We start from the raw sequence: 16,116 nt of genomic DNA, 5'->3' as shown, positions 1-16,116 counted from the left end.
GTGGGCAGAGCTGTGAGCCATCTACCAGGCACCAACTTTTCGTGGAGGGAGAAGTGGCCTCCTGGGCTGTGGCTTGTCCAGACAAGGGGTCTGCAAAGAATAAGGCTGAAGGTCTGGAGACAGAGATTGGAGGAAGACTTCAGCTCACAGATGGACCGATGGGAGCGGAAACGAAGTGCATGGATCTGGGTCTCTCATCAACACCCATCAGAAAGTACCACCGCAGAGTCAGGACAGTAAGGGGCAGAACAGACGCAGAGCTCAGTCCCTTCTCACCAGAGGAGGAGAAGGGGCAGGTCTCCAGGCTCAGCAGGCTCCTCACGTCCATCACCTGGAGCAGCTCCAGTGGGGACCCTACAGATAATCAGCTGTGGCCTAATTGCTACACTCTGTGGGCCTCCTCCGTGAGGGTTAATGTACAAACAGGACAGCTCACATGGAATGCTCGGTCTAAGGTGCTGCAAGGACATCCAAGTCATCAGCAGGCCACCAGAACAGTAAGAACATCTCAGATTCCAAGCACTACTGATTCTTTTTCAGTAATGCCACCCCCCCCCACCGCCCCCTCCCTAACATATCTGGCTGGTGCACAAACTCATTACCTGTAGTTTAATCTGATCCTAGGATGGCATACGAGGCAGTTTCCAGCGATCAGAACTGGTACTAGACATGAGACTCTCTTGCTGTCCCCGATGCCAGCATGTCAGGTTTGCGTGACCACTAGGGCTGCAGCAGCAGACACAGAGAGATTTCAGTGACTATTAATAAGCGGTGGAAAAATTCACAGTACAAAGACAAGCAAATGACAAGAGGAAAGAGGGAAGTCATTGGGTTTCCAGGTAACAGGAAGACCAGCTGGCCAAAAGCTATACCTTAAATCAAAGAATTTGCAGTCAGAGGGAAAAGACAGGATGGATTTAAGGTAGTCATTCCGTGTATTATTAGCCTCTGGAATTTAGAAGGAAGCTTCTTAGGGAGTCAGATTTTCACAGACTTCGCAGGGACAGAGTATTCAAGACCAAAAAGCACATGAGGCTGACAAAATGTTCCTGATGATGAAAAAATGTGTTCAGTATGTATGAAAAGCATGATGAAGACCAAGCTGCAGCTACTCTACACACCCTGCTGCATATTCCTAACACACACATTCGCAAGTACTAAAAGCTCCATTTACCCCAAATCCAAGGTTTCTGAAAGCAAAACCAGTAGGAAGTATCCTCTCTCTAGAATAGTGTTGAATAACATACAATTCTTTAATAATAATAGTCCTGAGGCATTATAAGATGTTATAAGTTTATTCTGAATCAGATTAAATTGTGTTCAACGTGGCTCATTTCTTTACAAATCATAACTCGAACATATGTTAAAAGAGTTAAACAGTTTTAATGTTTCCTCCTTAATTATACTGGATACACAGCAGTTTAACTATACAAAAGGCAATGCCGGCATGGTTTATGGGACGCAAAGTGTGGTGAGGGGACCCTGCCCCGGCAAGCGGGCAGGTGATGAACGCGCCATGTCCCTGCCTGAGCTCTCACTCTACCCCCCTGACGCTGAGTGAAACAAAATCTACCCCGGAGTTTACACTGCAATTACTGGGCTTTCTCCCTAGCATTCATGTTCTAAAGTTAAAAGAAACAAAAACCATCAGGAGAGCATACCTGACAGTTAAGGCCCTTCTCCCTCTGCAGTGTGGACTCTCTGGTGTTTGGAAAGATTGGACTTACTACAGAAGGTTTTCCCACAATTATTACACCAATAGGGCTTTTCCCCAGTATGGATTCTATGGTGTTTATTAAAATTTGAGCTGTGGTTGAAGGCTTTCCCACACTCCTTACATTTATACGGCTTCTCTCCAGTGTGGAGTCTCTGGTGAGAACTAAGACCTGCGTGCTGACTAAAGCTCTTCCCACACTCGTTACACTGATATGGCTTCTCCCCGGTGTGTATTCGATAGTGTCGAATGAGGCTGCCTTTCCCACTGAAGGCTTTACCACAATCTTTACACTGGTAAGGGGCCTCCTCAGTGTGCATTCGCTGATGCTTAAGGAGGTCTGAGCTCTGACCGAAGGCTTTTCCACACTTGCAGTCATAGGGCCGGTCCACCAAGTGTGTTCTGTAGTGAAGGGTCAGGTTGGAGCTGTGGCTGAAAGCTTTCCCACATTTGGTGCACACGTATGGTTTCTCCCCAGTGTGTGTTCTCCGGTGTTTAGTGAGATTTGAGCTATTACTAAAGGCTTTCCCACACTCAGCACAGATGTAACGTCTCTCTCCTGGGGCAGGCTTAGTCATTACTTCTCTACCTTTTGGGGAACCTTTGTCTTGGAGAGAGGTTTTTGTTCCTCTTTCCTTTTCCAGGTTAACCCACTGCCTTTCTAACCTGGCCTCACACTTATTGGCAATAATTATGGGAACAGTATCCCTTCTGAATCCTTCTGTATGAAGCTCTTCAGAATTTTCCTGCTTATCTGTTGATTCCTCATCCTGGGTGTTCGACTTACGATCTGTAACAGTAAGTAGAAGAAGGACATGTCAGTTGTTTCCTGTCCTGAGAAAAAACTGTTAAATGAGAAACATTCACCAGGTGACACTGATGGATTCTAAGGGGTAACCAGATAGTGCTTTATGAAATCAGTATCACATTGATGCAAATAAGTCTTTACCAGATCTAGTTTACAATGCTGGACTTTCACACAAGCCCCTACCAGAAGCTATCATGGTAGGAGGAGTACATGGCGTTCTCTGCCAGAACTTGACACACAGAGGGCAATTAGGCAAAACCAAGCATATTGAGACAGCAGCAAAGGAGCTGGGTGATGTGCAAGCAGAAAGAAACAAGAAAGAAAGATTGCGTAAGGGTCAAAGTTGATACAGGAAAATAAAAGGATAATTAAGGGAGAAGAGGCTAGTGGCAAACTCACAAAATCCATATTCTCACAGAAGCTGAATGTAAAAGCAATAAAAGAGAACAAGTGGTCCATTTATAATCATTCTAGTCCCAGATCTGTACTAATTCGAATGATAGTACTTAACTCCCATCAGGGAATAACGCTCATCATTTCACCTACACTGGCTATGTCCTGTCATTCTCTTAGTTATAAAGTAACTGTCGAAATCAGACTAAAGCAGTTTAGCTTTTTTAGAGCATTTCATGAGGCAGTCATACCTGTTAAAAGTTCACCTAACCATCCACATACACAGAAAAGGGAGAAATTCACACTGAAAGTGGGCTCCCTCTGAGCAGCGTCCTCCCTCCCTGAGTCCAGAAGCCTCAGTCAACGAGGTACTTCCCTCTAGGCCACTTTCTCCTTGTCCCTCTGTCTCTCTCTCCAGCCCACCATCCATTTCCTCCTTCTGTCATTAGCTGCTTCCAGGCTCACCCCCTCCTCACTGTCTGCCTGTGACTGAAGCAGCAGCAGCTAAAATCCCTCTCAGTTCCCATGATGAGCAGCCCCTTGGCTACACATACAGATTTCCCATCCAGTTGCCATGAACTATGTGTGGGAAATAAATAACTTTTTAAAAAGTTAAACATTTTCAATAGCCTAATGAGGCAGAAGTTCAGAAGGAATTTACCAGGACCACTTCTGCATAATCCCAAACCCATTACAGTAGGCTCACTAAGTCATTAACAAATGAACCAGCACCACCTCTTATTGGTTCATTCAACCTGTCCTCACCTCCGTGAACAGTCCCCTTATTAAACTTACTTCATTTCTCCCTTCACGAGTGTGTCATCTGTTCCTACACCAGGATGGAGATACACCCGAGGGAGGCAAGAAACTCATTCTGCCTCGTCAGCCAGACCAGTTGTGTCAGTCCAGGGGATCACCTCACAACCGGGAATTAGGACACCTGTTTCTTTAACCACAAAGGCCTGGGACACCGAGTGGGGGCCTGACAGATGGTCCTACCTTGAATCTTTCTCAGCTCTGGAGTGAACTCCTCCTCTTCACCAGTCTCTTGGATGTAGAGGGGCCCCCACGACTCATATTTGTGACTGGTCTCCACAGACTGTGGCTGCGGGCTCCTCAGGGACTCCTCTGCAGTTTCTGAGGATGACATCTCCTCCCACGACTGTCTCTGTTTACTTGGAGGCAGTGAGGCCTAGAGACAATTAGGAATGGCTGGGTCTGTGCACAGCTCACTTTAAGAACCAGAATGAAAGAAAATCTCAGGACAGCTGTGTAGAACCTCGAGGAAAGAGAAAAGAAAAGCCCCATCCCATTCAACTCCCAAGGGTAATTCCCTAATTCCATACAGGATAGCAGAAGAAAAATAGGAGGAAACGTGGTCTAACTCAGCAGAAGGTCCAGTGAGTTATTCTCCGTGTGTGGACAAACCTGCTGCCTGACCGCCACGCTCCCAACCTCACAGAGTAAAGGTCTCCCCCGCCTACCTGCAGTGCTGGCTCATCCAGCTCTCGCTCCAGATCTTCCAGGAGAGTGACGGCCTCTTCAGCACTCTCAGGGCAGTGCTCCTGCACCCAGGCCTGGAGCTCCTGGGGCAGGATGGTCAGGAACTGCTCCAGCACCAGCAGCTCCAGGATCTGCTCCTTGGTGTGAATTTCGGGCCGCAGCCACTCACAGCAGAGCACCCGGAGCTGGCTGAGGGCCTCCCGGGGGCCAGGGGTGTCATGGTACCCAAACTGCCTGAAGCGCTGACGGAACATCTCCAGGCTGGGAAGGCGCTTTCCTTTCTCCTCCTCCTCCTCGACCTTCACAATCATGGGCCCCTGCTCCCGTGGAGGCCTAGGGCCCCGAACTGAGGCCATGCCCAGTACCTTGGTCATCATAAAGGTACTCCGGAAAACAGTGTCGCTAAAATGGGGCTCTGTGCAGCAGGAATACTGGTTCCCTTGGGTTTCTGGTTCTTTAAAGCTACACGTGAAACCTATGAAAACATGGTTATCATGAAATTACCAAAAGAAAAAGTATGCTTTTTGTTCTTTACAGCCACACCTTTAGGACAAGAAATAGTGGGAATTATGGCCATCATAAAACTACCATATAACAATGACTGTCAAAAGTCTTTCTGGAGTCAGCTCAGGATCCCCTGTTTTGATTAGACTTTGTCTCCGCTCTCTGAAAAAGTGCATGTGGCTCAATTCCACTCCCGCATGTATTTCTGAGGAAAACGAAAACACTAACTCAAAAATATACATGCACCCCAACGTTCATAGCAGCATTATTTACAATTGCCAAGATATGGCAGCAACCTAAGTGCCCATGAACAGATGAATAGATAAATAACATATGGGGTGTGTACACACACACACACACACACACACACAAGAATATTAGCCATAAAGAAAAAGAGTGAAATTCTGCCATCTGCAACAACATGTATGGACTAGGAGGATATTATGCTAAGTGAAATAAGTCAGACAGAGAAAGACAAATACTGTATATTGTCACATGCGAAATCTAAAAAATAAAACTAGTGAATATAACAAAAAATAAACAGACTCACAGATACAGAGAATAAACTAGTAGTTACCAGTGAGGTGAGAGAAGGGGGGAGGGGTGATAAAAGGCTGGAAATTAAGAGGTACAAACTACGAGGATGAGTCAAAAATTATCTACACTGGCTGCAGAATTTATTTTAATTAACTTTCAGAAAAAACAAATAATTTTTTGACATAATCTCCTTGTTTTATTTTTTTTTTTTGCCCATCAACTGTATTTATTGTGAGTTCTGGTACATGGAGTTAGATACTTGGACTCCATTCCTCCTTGCTTTTCAATACACTTTCTCCATCTGTCAACAAGCTTTCATATTCCCTCATTAAAAAATGTTTTAGGCTGAGCTGCGAGCCACGAATGCACTGCTGTCTTCACTTTTCATCAGAAGTGAAACTTTGTCCTTGTAGGGCTCCTTTCAGGGGACCCAACAGGTGAAAGTCCAATGGAGCAAGATCAGGACTATAGGGAGGATGCTTTAACACCTCAAAAGGAAGTTTCTGCAGAGTGTCGACAATGTGGGCAGTGTGCAGACGTGCACACCCTCAGACCACAAAAAATGAACCACTACACGCTGCTCTTCTTTGGTGCAAAGCACAAGTGGGGCATCCATTTTTGTTCGCATCACAGTTACAAATGAACTGATATAACACGTTCACACCCGCACAGCAGTGACTGGGGAGACAGCAGCTTTGAATGTAAAGTGCTAATAAGACAGTGTGGCCAAAAGAAGTTTTAATATAACTGGAGCGCAGATAATTTTTGACTCACCCTCGTACTATGTATAAAAGAAGTAAGCTATAAGGATATATTGTACAGCAGAGGGAATATAGCCAATATTTTATAATAACTATAAATGGAGTATAATCTTTAAAAATTGTGAATCGCTATGCTGTAAACCTGTACCTTACTTAATATAGTACATCAAATATACCTCAATTTTTTCTTTTAAATGCACTGAGGTATAAATAAAATTAAGTTAACTTTGCTCCAAAAACTGTTTCAGAATCTTACAACTCCTGAGATCTTAAAAGGCCACCTACTGGCCAAATGAAGTCTGTCTAAACCTACTTTTAGCTTCAGCATTAAAAATTTACTAGTCAAATGACTGGGCTAGTCAGCATAACCAGAATCATGTCAGAAGGCTGGAATTAAATGATTGAGCACATTTCTAAATTATTGAGCATAATTAGTGATGTAATTTGAGCTTCACTTGACTCATTTTAAGCAGGGCATACTGTTGTTTTAAAATGCTCTTTATGTTCAGCTTTCATAGAAAGGCAAGTGGAATAACAAGAGATTAGATTGAAAGTAACCTATGTTCTTTCAGAGGTATTTCTTTCGATGAGATACACACTGCTGAGAAAAAACTAAAGGGAAAAATTAAACCACAATAGACAATACAAACAAAAGATGTTTAAGAGTATTTTCCCTTTTAAATTTTAAATATTCTAGACATTTCAGTCAGTTGATACATGAGAATATTGAAAATATCTGTAGTAAATATAATTACTTCCATTTTCTTCATTTGCCAAAAAAGTGAAATCCATTCACTCAACACTGGCTGAGTACCTGCCATGGGCTTGACGGTAGGGCTGCAGGGATGCCTAAGACAGATACACGCCTACCTTCACACAGCTTTCAAGTTGTAGCGGAGATGGAAAAGAAGTGAGTAGACAGACAACAGAATCAGTCTATCATTATTGGTATTCATTAAATATACTCTGAAAGAAAACTACCTAAGTTAACTAATCTTATGCGTTTGTGACTGGCCTTCCTGATGAGCATGTTTTCAAACTCTAAGCAGCATCCTTCCTGCCACATACGTGTTCCCATACCGGATGTGAATACTCTAGAGCAGGAAAACTCCAGCAGTCTCAGCAAAGAGCCCAAATCATAAAAATCTATGTGGGTGTTTGTTACATGAAATTATATTGATAACAACAGTAGAGACCATAAAAAGGATGTATAAATGTCTTATAAAAGCTGAAGCTGAGGGAACCGGAGCTGTAGATAATGAAGCTAAGGCATTAAAAAAGTTGAGAACGCCAATTTCTAACATGTGTGTCAATCTCCATGGATCTGGCGTGACAGCACTTGAAATATCATCTCACACACACACGCATAACATACACACTATCACAATGAAGGAAAAAGATAACAACAGTAACAGTGATATTTCCGGGTTACAGAATTATAAATGATTTCAATTTTTTTTTAAAGTCTTTTTTATTTCCTAAATTTTCTATAACGGGTATTATTACTTTTATAACCAGAAAATCATAAAATCTTCAAAGGGATCATAAGCAGTTTTTAACAAACAAAACAGATTTTACTTCCAATGACCAAATTCCATGGCCTTCCCCCTCCAAAAAAACCTCAGGGACTTCCCAGGTGGCGCAGTGGTTAAGAATCCGCTTGCCAATGCAGGGGACACAGGTTCTATCCCTGGTCCGGCAATATCCCACATGCCGCGCAGCAACTAAGCCCAGGCACCACAACTGCTGAGCCTGCGTGCTGCAACTGCTCAAGTCGTCATGCCTAGTGCCCCACAACAAGAGAAGCCACCACACTGAGAAGCTCACGCACCGCAATGAAGAGTAGCCCCCGGATGCCAAAACTAGAGAAAGCCCGCATGCAGCAGTGAGGACCCAATGCAGCCAATAAATAAATAAATTTCTAAAAACACCACCAACAAAACCCAGGAAACCAAAAAAGCAGCAATTCCAGCCCATGCAGAACCTTCCAACAAAGGTACGTTTATGTTACAGCTTTTGTATCAGGTGTTTAATTTCACACAGTTAGCAAATATTTATTAAAAACATGTGTTTTATGTGCCTCTTCCCCTTTTTCAAGCTTTGTGATCCATTTGGTAATTAAAAAGTGTAGGAAGTGAGGTTCCAGGAATAAAACCTCAATATGTAGTCTTGCCATCTAGTCTCTTAAAATAAAGGGATTAGCACCAAAGGCTAAAATAATCTAAATACAGATGTAGCAGTGCTGGGAGCATTCCTTAGAAATGCTTACAAGTGGACCTCCTAAGTGTTGGAATAACTTCCTAACATAACTGGTCACAAAATTTCCCACACTATTCAGAGGAGGGCACCACAAGAACAGGAATGACTGCTCAGCTTTCTGGGTTGCTCAGCAAGACACTAGGAGTTATAACACAGCACAGGAGGCATTTAACAGGGAGTGTCCTCTATCACTTTCACATGGGATCTGTTCCCAGAAGTTGGCAAGCTCAAACTCACAGATGCTGCAATATCACATCATCACCTTAGCAAAACACAAACACAGTTACAATTAAAGAAGAAAGTTTCCCTAGATGTTGCTGCTGGGCAACTGGCTGGGCTGGCTCACTAGCTCAGTGATTTATTCTAGCACACCAGTTTTGCAGTGTTCACAATTCAAATTCATGCCTCAGCAAGGCCACCAACAAGTGGAGGGCTGAGCGCTTGGATCCTTCTTCCTAACTGCACTCACTCTCCTTGGAGAGTTCATCCAGCCTCGTGGCTTTAATTACCATCTATATACTCAACAGCTGCCAATTTATCTGCAGCCTGGACCTCTCTGAACACACCAGACTCATACAACCAACTACCCACTTGCCGTTGCCACCAGCATGTCCAGTGACATCTGAAGCTTAACAATTCCGGAACTGCACTTCCCATCTTTCCCCCAAAGCTGCTCATTTCAGTTAATGGTAACTCCATCGTTCTTTCCAGACCAAAAAAACCTGGTCACCCGACTCCTTCACATTCTGCACACAATTCGTGAGCAAATCTCTACATCTAAGAGATTCAGAGTTTGCTACCCCCCAACACTGCTGTCCCAGTCCATCATCTGTTGCCTGTTAAATACAAGTCAGATCACATCATTCCTCTGCTCACACCTATCAAGGCTTAAATGTTTAGCACAAGAGGCCCATCAAGCAGAAGTTCATGGTCTTCTACAAGCAAAGGTCTTTACTCTGTTACGAGTTCCCCCTCCCCCCATTATGCCAATTTCCCAAAGCTTATATGCCCTTTATGAAAGTGCCCCAAATCCATTCTAGAACAAGATAAGGCATAAATAAACCAAGTTACTATACATTCTAACAATTTAATGGGACTTACTAATTAATGCTAAAATGCTTTTAACATACTCATTCTGTACCTGAAAACTCCTACGCAAGCAAATTTGATAATTCTCAGGCACAGATTTCTACTGCTGGACAGTTCTGTTACAAGGTTTTCTTTAAACCGCACCAAATTCTGCATCACTTTTTTATCCTTTCTTCACTGATTCTAGTTCGATCCTAGACCAAAACTTACTTTTTCCGTAGCAGCCTTCCAATACCTGAAAACAAGTATCTTGCTTCTTAACTCTTTTCTTCACAGTTCTTTCAGTTGCTCCTTATATAACAGAGGCTTCCAAGTACCTCACTCACCAGACCACCTTTCTCTTGACAAACTATTTATAAATAAATGGTCCTCTAAAAATGTGTTTCCAAACTTGAGCAGATCCCTGGTACGCGCTTTCTAAACTGAACGAAGCCCCAGTGGACTATTCCCTCCCTTGGGTCAGACACCACCCAGGACTTCCAAGGCTCAGTTTCTCACACGAGGTCCCCAACCCTCTGGGGCAAATTCTTATCAATTAACCTTGAATTAGGACCGCCTACTGAGAGCCAAGGAAAAACGGAAAGCGGCCCGGTTCAGACTGACGGACGGCTCCGCTCAGAGACCGCAGAGAAAAACTGCTCTGGAACGCGAAAGAGACCAACTTTCACTTGTTAAACCCCGCGGGGAGGGGGCCGGGGAGAAAAATGCTTCCAGGAAGCAAACGCCTCCGCCGTCTGGGGCTGAGCAGGGACAAGGGGCTCCTCCTACCGCCCTCCCAGGACCAGTCTGGGGAATCCCCAGAGGCCACAGCTGCCTAACCCACTTGTCCCTCCCTGCACCCTTTCAGCAGAAACTGCCTCTTCCGCCCGCCACGCGAACCGGGGAGCAGGAGACTCACCGTGAGTCACAGCCGCTCAGGCCGCTGGGACACCTCGACGCTCACCGCGGCCGGCGCAGCCGGAAGTGCGTCATAGCCCCGCCCGCGGAGAGCTGTGCGGGGCGGCAGCGACCCCTCTAGGAATTCGGGAGGTCTTTTTTGGCATCTCGGTGTCCCGGGTGCTCGGGAGGTTGAGGAGCGGCAGGTACCAGTGGAGGCGCCCCATTATTCCCTTTTCTTTTTTTTTTTAACCCAAGGAGGGGCCGACCAGAGGAAGTCTTGGCGGTGTTCTCACCCCTGCCCTCGACGCCCCGGGCCAGGGAGAGGAGTGGGCTCGGCGCGGTGCCGTCGGTCCCCCTTGTGGACTTCAGAGGCCGGTTCCCCTGTGACCCTCAGGCCGATCACCGCGTGAGAACTTGGTCCCCGTTTATGGACATGGAGCCCCACGCTTAGCCCACGAAGCCAGCTGCCCGGCGGCATCACCTGAAGTAGCTGTGCCCTTGGGGCTTTGCGGGTTCGAAGCTTCCTGGGCAGAAATCTCTGAGGCCGCCTTCTAGGTGCTCCTGATGCTGCAGGACTTGGTACAGAGGTCCTTGCCTACCTTTCCCCCCCGCTTCTCCTACCTTTTCCTTTACTGCAGGTTACGCGACTGTACATTCTCAGTTTTCGATCTCAGCCCCACCCTTTCCGGCCCCCACTTGAGTTTTTGTCTGGTCCCTCAAAAGGCACACATTTTGAGGGACAGCAGCGTGCCTGCGCAGGGAACTCCGTGCCTAAATGCACCATAAATTTGTAGAGATGAGATCATTTTCCCCTAATGTTTTCTACGATCATTTAAATTTAAAAAAAAATTGAAAGATACAAAAGTAGAATGACAGTGAGTCCCCTATGTATCAACTGACCAGTTTCAACAATTATCACACAATCTGGTTTCATTAATTGCCCATGCACTGGTCAGACGTCTAGGATGGGCCCCTTCTGGGAGCTATGTGTTAAGAGGAGCGTTCAAAACCCAGTGATCATACAGAAATGAGCAAATTGGGGGGTGTAAGCCCTGAATACCTAAGAGAACTGGAGGATTTCTCTCACCTTAAGGCAGGAGAGGACAAGGGAAGAACGAGGGACCAAGCAGTCTTAGTTTCCAAATTTATGAAGTGTTGTCATTTGTAAAAGAAGTTTGTCTTCTGGGCCCCAGAAGACAGAACTAAGGAAACTGAATGGAAATGATAGAAAAGTTCAATACAAGGAAGGACTTTCTAATAGAGTTGCTCAAAAATCTACTTCCTGCATCATCCTGTGCTGCTTTGAAGTGGGAGAGCCCTGGGAATGGGGAGGACAGGACTTTGGTGGCATGGATTTTGGGGCTGGATGACCTACAGCTTGCCCCAGACTCCTGTTAGTTTTTTCCTTCACCTCCAGCCCCTTTACAGCATTCATTCACCATTACCACTCTCTCCACACACCTCCTCTGAGTACTTACTATGGGTCAGTACTGTGTTGAGCACTTGGTTTCAATTCCTTATTGCTGCATAAAAAACTACCCCAAACTTAGTGCCTCAAACACAACAATTATCCTGAGTTCTTCTAACTCAGAGGCAGGAAGGGGCTTAAAAGCATAGACTGAAGAAAGAACCAAGTCTGAATCTTGACTTTCCCACATCTCACTTGTATGACACTGGAGACGTTGCTTACTTTTCTGAGCCCATATTTCCTGATCTATAAAATAGAGATCTTAATATTTCACAGGGGTAAGTATCTCAGGATTATATTTCAAAAGATCAATAAATTGAAGATAAATGTGTGTAGTAGATTGTTTCCAAAAATAGTCACAACATTATCTCCCATCCTATATACTCTTTTGCAACATGGCCAAGAGCTAGATAGAGCAGAGTCACTGGGGCTGAGGGGGAAACCAGAAACCTGCATAGTTCCATAGCCACAGGGGATTTTGTTGTTGTTGTTTGGCTTTTGTTTGTTTTTTGTTTGTTGTCGGCCGATTGCAGGATTGAACCCCCACCCTCAGCAGTGAAAACTCAGCGTCCTGACCACTGGATGGCCAGGGAATTCCTGAGCCACGGCTGTGTTGATGCCTTGGCAGTGCTCTGTCCAACCTCTTAGTCAAAATGATCTTTGCTGAGTCATGCAACCAGTGACTTGTGATGTTAGGGCTTAAAGGAAATCCTTCCTATTCCAAGCCCATCGTTCTTTCTACAGCAGAGGGGCCTAGAGTTGCAAAATACTAATGCCAGAAGAGACATTAAGGACAACCTGGTTAAGCTCTTGTTTTCAGATGAAGAAACCCATGCCTGGAGAGGTCAGATCCGTGGCACACTCGTGAGCTAATTACAATAGTTAGCAGAGCTGAGAGTAGAATCCAGAGTCTCTAATTCAATCCTGTGTCCTTACTCTGGCTCAACGGATTAGAAAGATCAATATGCTGCCCCTCCAAATCAGACTGTGTTAAAATAAGTTAACTTAGGTGACCCATTATCATCTCCCATTAACATAACCATGACCATGTGACAAAACCACAAGAGAACAGACAAGGGAAAAGTTAGCCAGCGTGGCCTGTGACTTGCTGTGATTTGTCACCTTCATTTCTTCTTCAGAGCGGTTTTGGCTTCCAGGAACCTCATACTCTTCCAGCAAATTCATTCAACGAACACTTACCAAGAACCTACATGTGTCAGCCATTGGGTTCAGGCACAAGGAGAAAATAAAAAATGAAAAATACGTGTAGTTGTTGGCAGATCTGTAAACAAATAACTATGGACGTGGTCAGACGAGGCCAATAAACAGTGACTAAATGACATGTCATCTTGGGGACGCACAGTGTGACGTCTCCTAACATGCAAACGTCCTTTCTGTGACAGCCCTCTGCTTCTAACTGCTTCTGTGAAAGAGAGTTTGCTAGAGAACAGTTCCTGCCTTTTGGAAAGTTCTACTTGCTAAAAGTTCTTTCAATTAAAGCAATCATCTGCTTTCCTGTAATTTCAACTCATTGATCCTAGTCTTTTTTTTTTTTTTTTTGGCTGCACCACATGGCTTGTGGAATCTTAGTTCCTCAACCAGGGATCGAACCTAGGCCCTCAGCAGTGAAAGCGTGGAGTCTTAACCACTGGACCATCGGGGAATTCCGCCATTGATCCTAGTCCTGATTGATCCTTTTCTCTCACAAAATGCATGTAGTTGTTCTTGTCAGCCCTTCAAAATATTTGGAAACTACCACGTGTCATTGTCCAACGACCACCTGCAACAGTGCTAGGATCTTGTCTGAAAGTTGCTTCTGAATCTTGGAATGTGAAGTGTATAATGACCCCCTGAGAATCCACGATTCCTCATTTAAATGACCTCCATACTCTCCCACTTAACTTTCTCTGCATTATTTGGTTCTCTTTTGTCTTTTTAATTGGAGTATAATTGCTTTACAATGTTGTGTTAGTTTCTGCTGTACGATGAAGTCTTTTGTCTTGAAAGATTATTTGGTTTGAAAAAGAAAAGGGGTCCGCCCTCTTTGTAGCAGAGGTCTGGAAGGGAGAAAGCTTCACTGGTTACTGCAGGTCTGGGCTCCCTCCCTCCTCTTCCAGCAGGGTGGCTGTGGTTCTCTCTAAAAAGGAAATCTTTCTGGATCTGCCTTGCTCAGTCTCACCATCACTTATTTTTGCTGCCATCACTATGCTTGGCCAGCAGAGGGTGATCAAACCTTGATTTCTCTTAGAACAAGGCAAGCTCCTCGCCCATGACAGTTCTGAAAACTTCTCTTTTTTTTCCTTCCCAGAGGGAGTCCACCTGTGCAGCCTGTTGGGAAGCTGCGAGACATTCATTCAGCTAAAGAAAGTGAAAAGAGAATAAAGGTGATGTAGTTAGACAACCTCATAGCTTAGAGCTGGAGCGCTGTTGCTAATGAGCTTTGGGGGACTTGAAGATGCATTTTAATTATCTGGAAAATGGGCATGATGATAACCTGCTCTGACAACTTTAACGTGTCTGGATCATATGAGAGTGAACTAGCTTTGTAACCAGCTGGACCAATAGTAAGGACATTTTCATCTTCAAAACTCTTGGCTACCATATTATTTCTGATTTCTGTTTTAATGTCAGCCCAGCCACCCCACCCCCACCCCAGGATGTGGCTCTGCCCATCACAGATCCTTTTGTTGTTGTTGTCCTGCCCTCTCTGGAGAGAGCCACTTGCCTTCTTAACAAGAGAAGGTAAAGTTTCCTGCCAAGACTTTTACAAGAGTAGGTTGTCAGCTCGATCTCCCTTGTTGGTGGAAGAGCCCAGAAAAAAACTGCATGATCTCTGAGTAGAAGGGGATCACAAAGGGCATCTGGCCCAGCCCTCTCCCTTGCAAAACCCCTTCCTGCCCAGGTCCCCTGGGTGTCATACCTGACCTGATTCCACACAGCCACCTGCCCTGGCTGGCTCTGCAATGAGGCTCCTCTCAGTGGCCTCCACTAGGGCCACTCCTTCTGGTTGCACAGCTTGGGGCCTGCAGAACCCCCAGGCTACCATTTATCTTCTTATCAGGAGTTGTACAGTTATCACAACTTGCCAACACAAGGCAGTCAAGTGTCTTGAGGAAGGGGTGGCTTTTTCTAATTTGCCCAAAGTCCTGGTAGTGGCTGGGCAGAGCTAGTTTTATCTACCTTGCTCACTGCAGAACCTCTTTCTTTTTATTATTCCTGACACCCAGCACATGGCCTGACAGTAATGTTTGGTGAAAGGGATTTAGATCTATTTTTTGGAGTCATGCAGAACAAAGTGAATGCCTCTTCTAACATGGCAGGCCTTTAGATACTTGAGGGCAGAGACCAAGTTCTCATGTGTTTTCTGTCCACCAAGCAAAACCCTTCATTGCACACGTGGGGTGGTTTTGCTTTTACCATCCTGCATTTATCTGTCTCTCTTTTAAAATGTGGAGTCTGGAACCAAATGCAGGGCGCACGATGACAGATCACCCAGGTGGGAAAGAGTCAGGCTAGTGCCTGTGTGTTCAAGCATCTGGAGTGGAGGCCATGCTGAAGACACCTGAGACTTGGAGGCAGTGGTGGTGACCACTGGCAAAGGGACATGCATAGTTTGGGACAAGAAAGGCCTCAAACCTATACAGCAATGCCCCTCATTCCATAGGAAATACTGTTCCTCGGAGAATTTGGAATTGCAAGAGCTGAAGAAGGACTGGGGCAGGGAAAAGAACGGAGTGAGGATTGGGGCAATTTGAGAGAATCAGAGGCCATGTGAAGTTCTGTCCATAACATCTGGGATTGTCACAGGTCCTTAATTTTCACAAAGACCTGATTTCAAGGTTACATCTTTTAGGGACTCATGGGGTGGACACTGCCAGCACGTTTCACTTAAGGGAGACTTTTGTGAGGGGTAAATGAATATTCAGGAAAGAGAGAGAGGCCCATGGAGGAAATAATAGCTAGTATTTCTAGAACACATAGGTCAGGCACTGTTGCAGCTGCTGTACATGTAATGGCTCATTTAATGCTTTAACTCAGTGCCCATTTTGCAGCTGAGGAAACTAAGACAGCCTGGAAGTGGTAGATGAAGGATTTGATCCTGGGCAAACTGGCTCCAGTGCCTGCGTGTGTAAGCATTATGCTGGGCTGCTCCACAAACATCGCTGTGGGATCACAGAGGCAATGTGAGGTGGGAGAATAA

The 16,116-nt window shown here is 45.1% G+C and overlaps 1 protein-coding gene across 3 annotated transcripts; it reads right to left on the bottom strand.

Moving 5' to 3' along the window:
* Positions 1 to 1,280: 1,280 nt before the first annotated feature.
* ZSCAN21 (zinc finger and SCAN domain containing 21) lies at positions 1,281 to 10,526 on the bottom strand. Of its 3 annotated transcripts, none has more exons than XM_057695640.1 (4): positions 10,467 to 10,526; positions 4,400 to 4,893; positions 3,915 to 4,107; positions 1,281 to 2,504 (listed from the first exon to the last, which is right to left on the bottom strand). In XM_057695640.1, exons 2-4 carry the CDS (start codon positions 4,793 to 4,795, stop codon positions 1,669 to 1,671), a joined length of 1,425 nt encoding a protein of 474 aa, XP_057551623.1. In that variant the 5' UTR covers positions 4,796 to 4,893; positions 10,467 to 10,526; the 3' UTR covers positions 1,281 to 1,668. The 3 variants fall into 3 exon arrangements, with proteins under 3 accessions (XP_057551623.1, XP_057551621.1, XP_057551622.1); XM_057695638.1 differs by lacking the exon at positions 10,467 to 10,526 and adding an exon at positions 9,779 to 10,450; XM_057695639.1 differs by lacking the exon at positions 10,467 to 10,526 and adding an exon at positions 10,109 to 10,450.
* Between the last annotated feature and the right edge of the window lie 5,590 nt (positions 10,527 to 16,116).

This window comes from Hippopotamus amphibius, chromosome 9 (genome assembly GCF_030028045.1).
Source record: "Hippopotamus amphibius kiboko isolate mHipAmp2 chromosome 9, mHipAmp2.hap2, whole genome shotgun sequence".
NCBI lineage: Eukaryota > Metazoa > Chordata > Mammalia > Artiodactyla > Hippopotamidae > Hippopotamus > Hippopotamus amphibius.
Note: the sequence above shows the minus strand (reverse complement) of the source record. Positions and strands in the feature narration are given on the sequence as shown.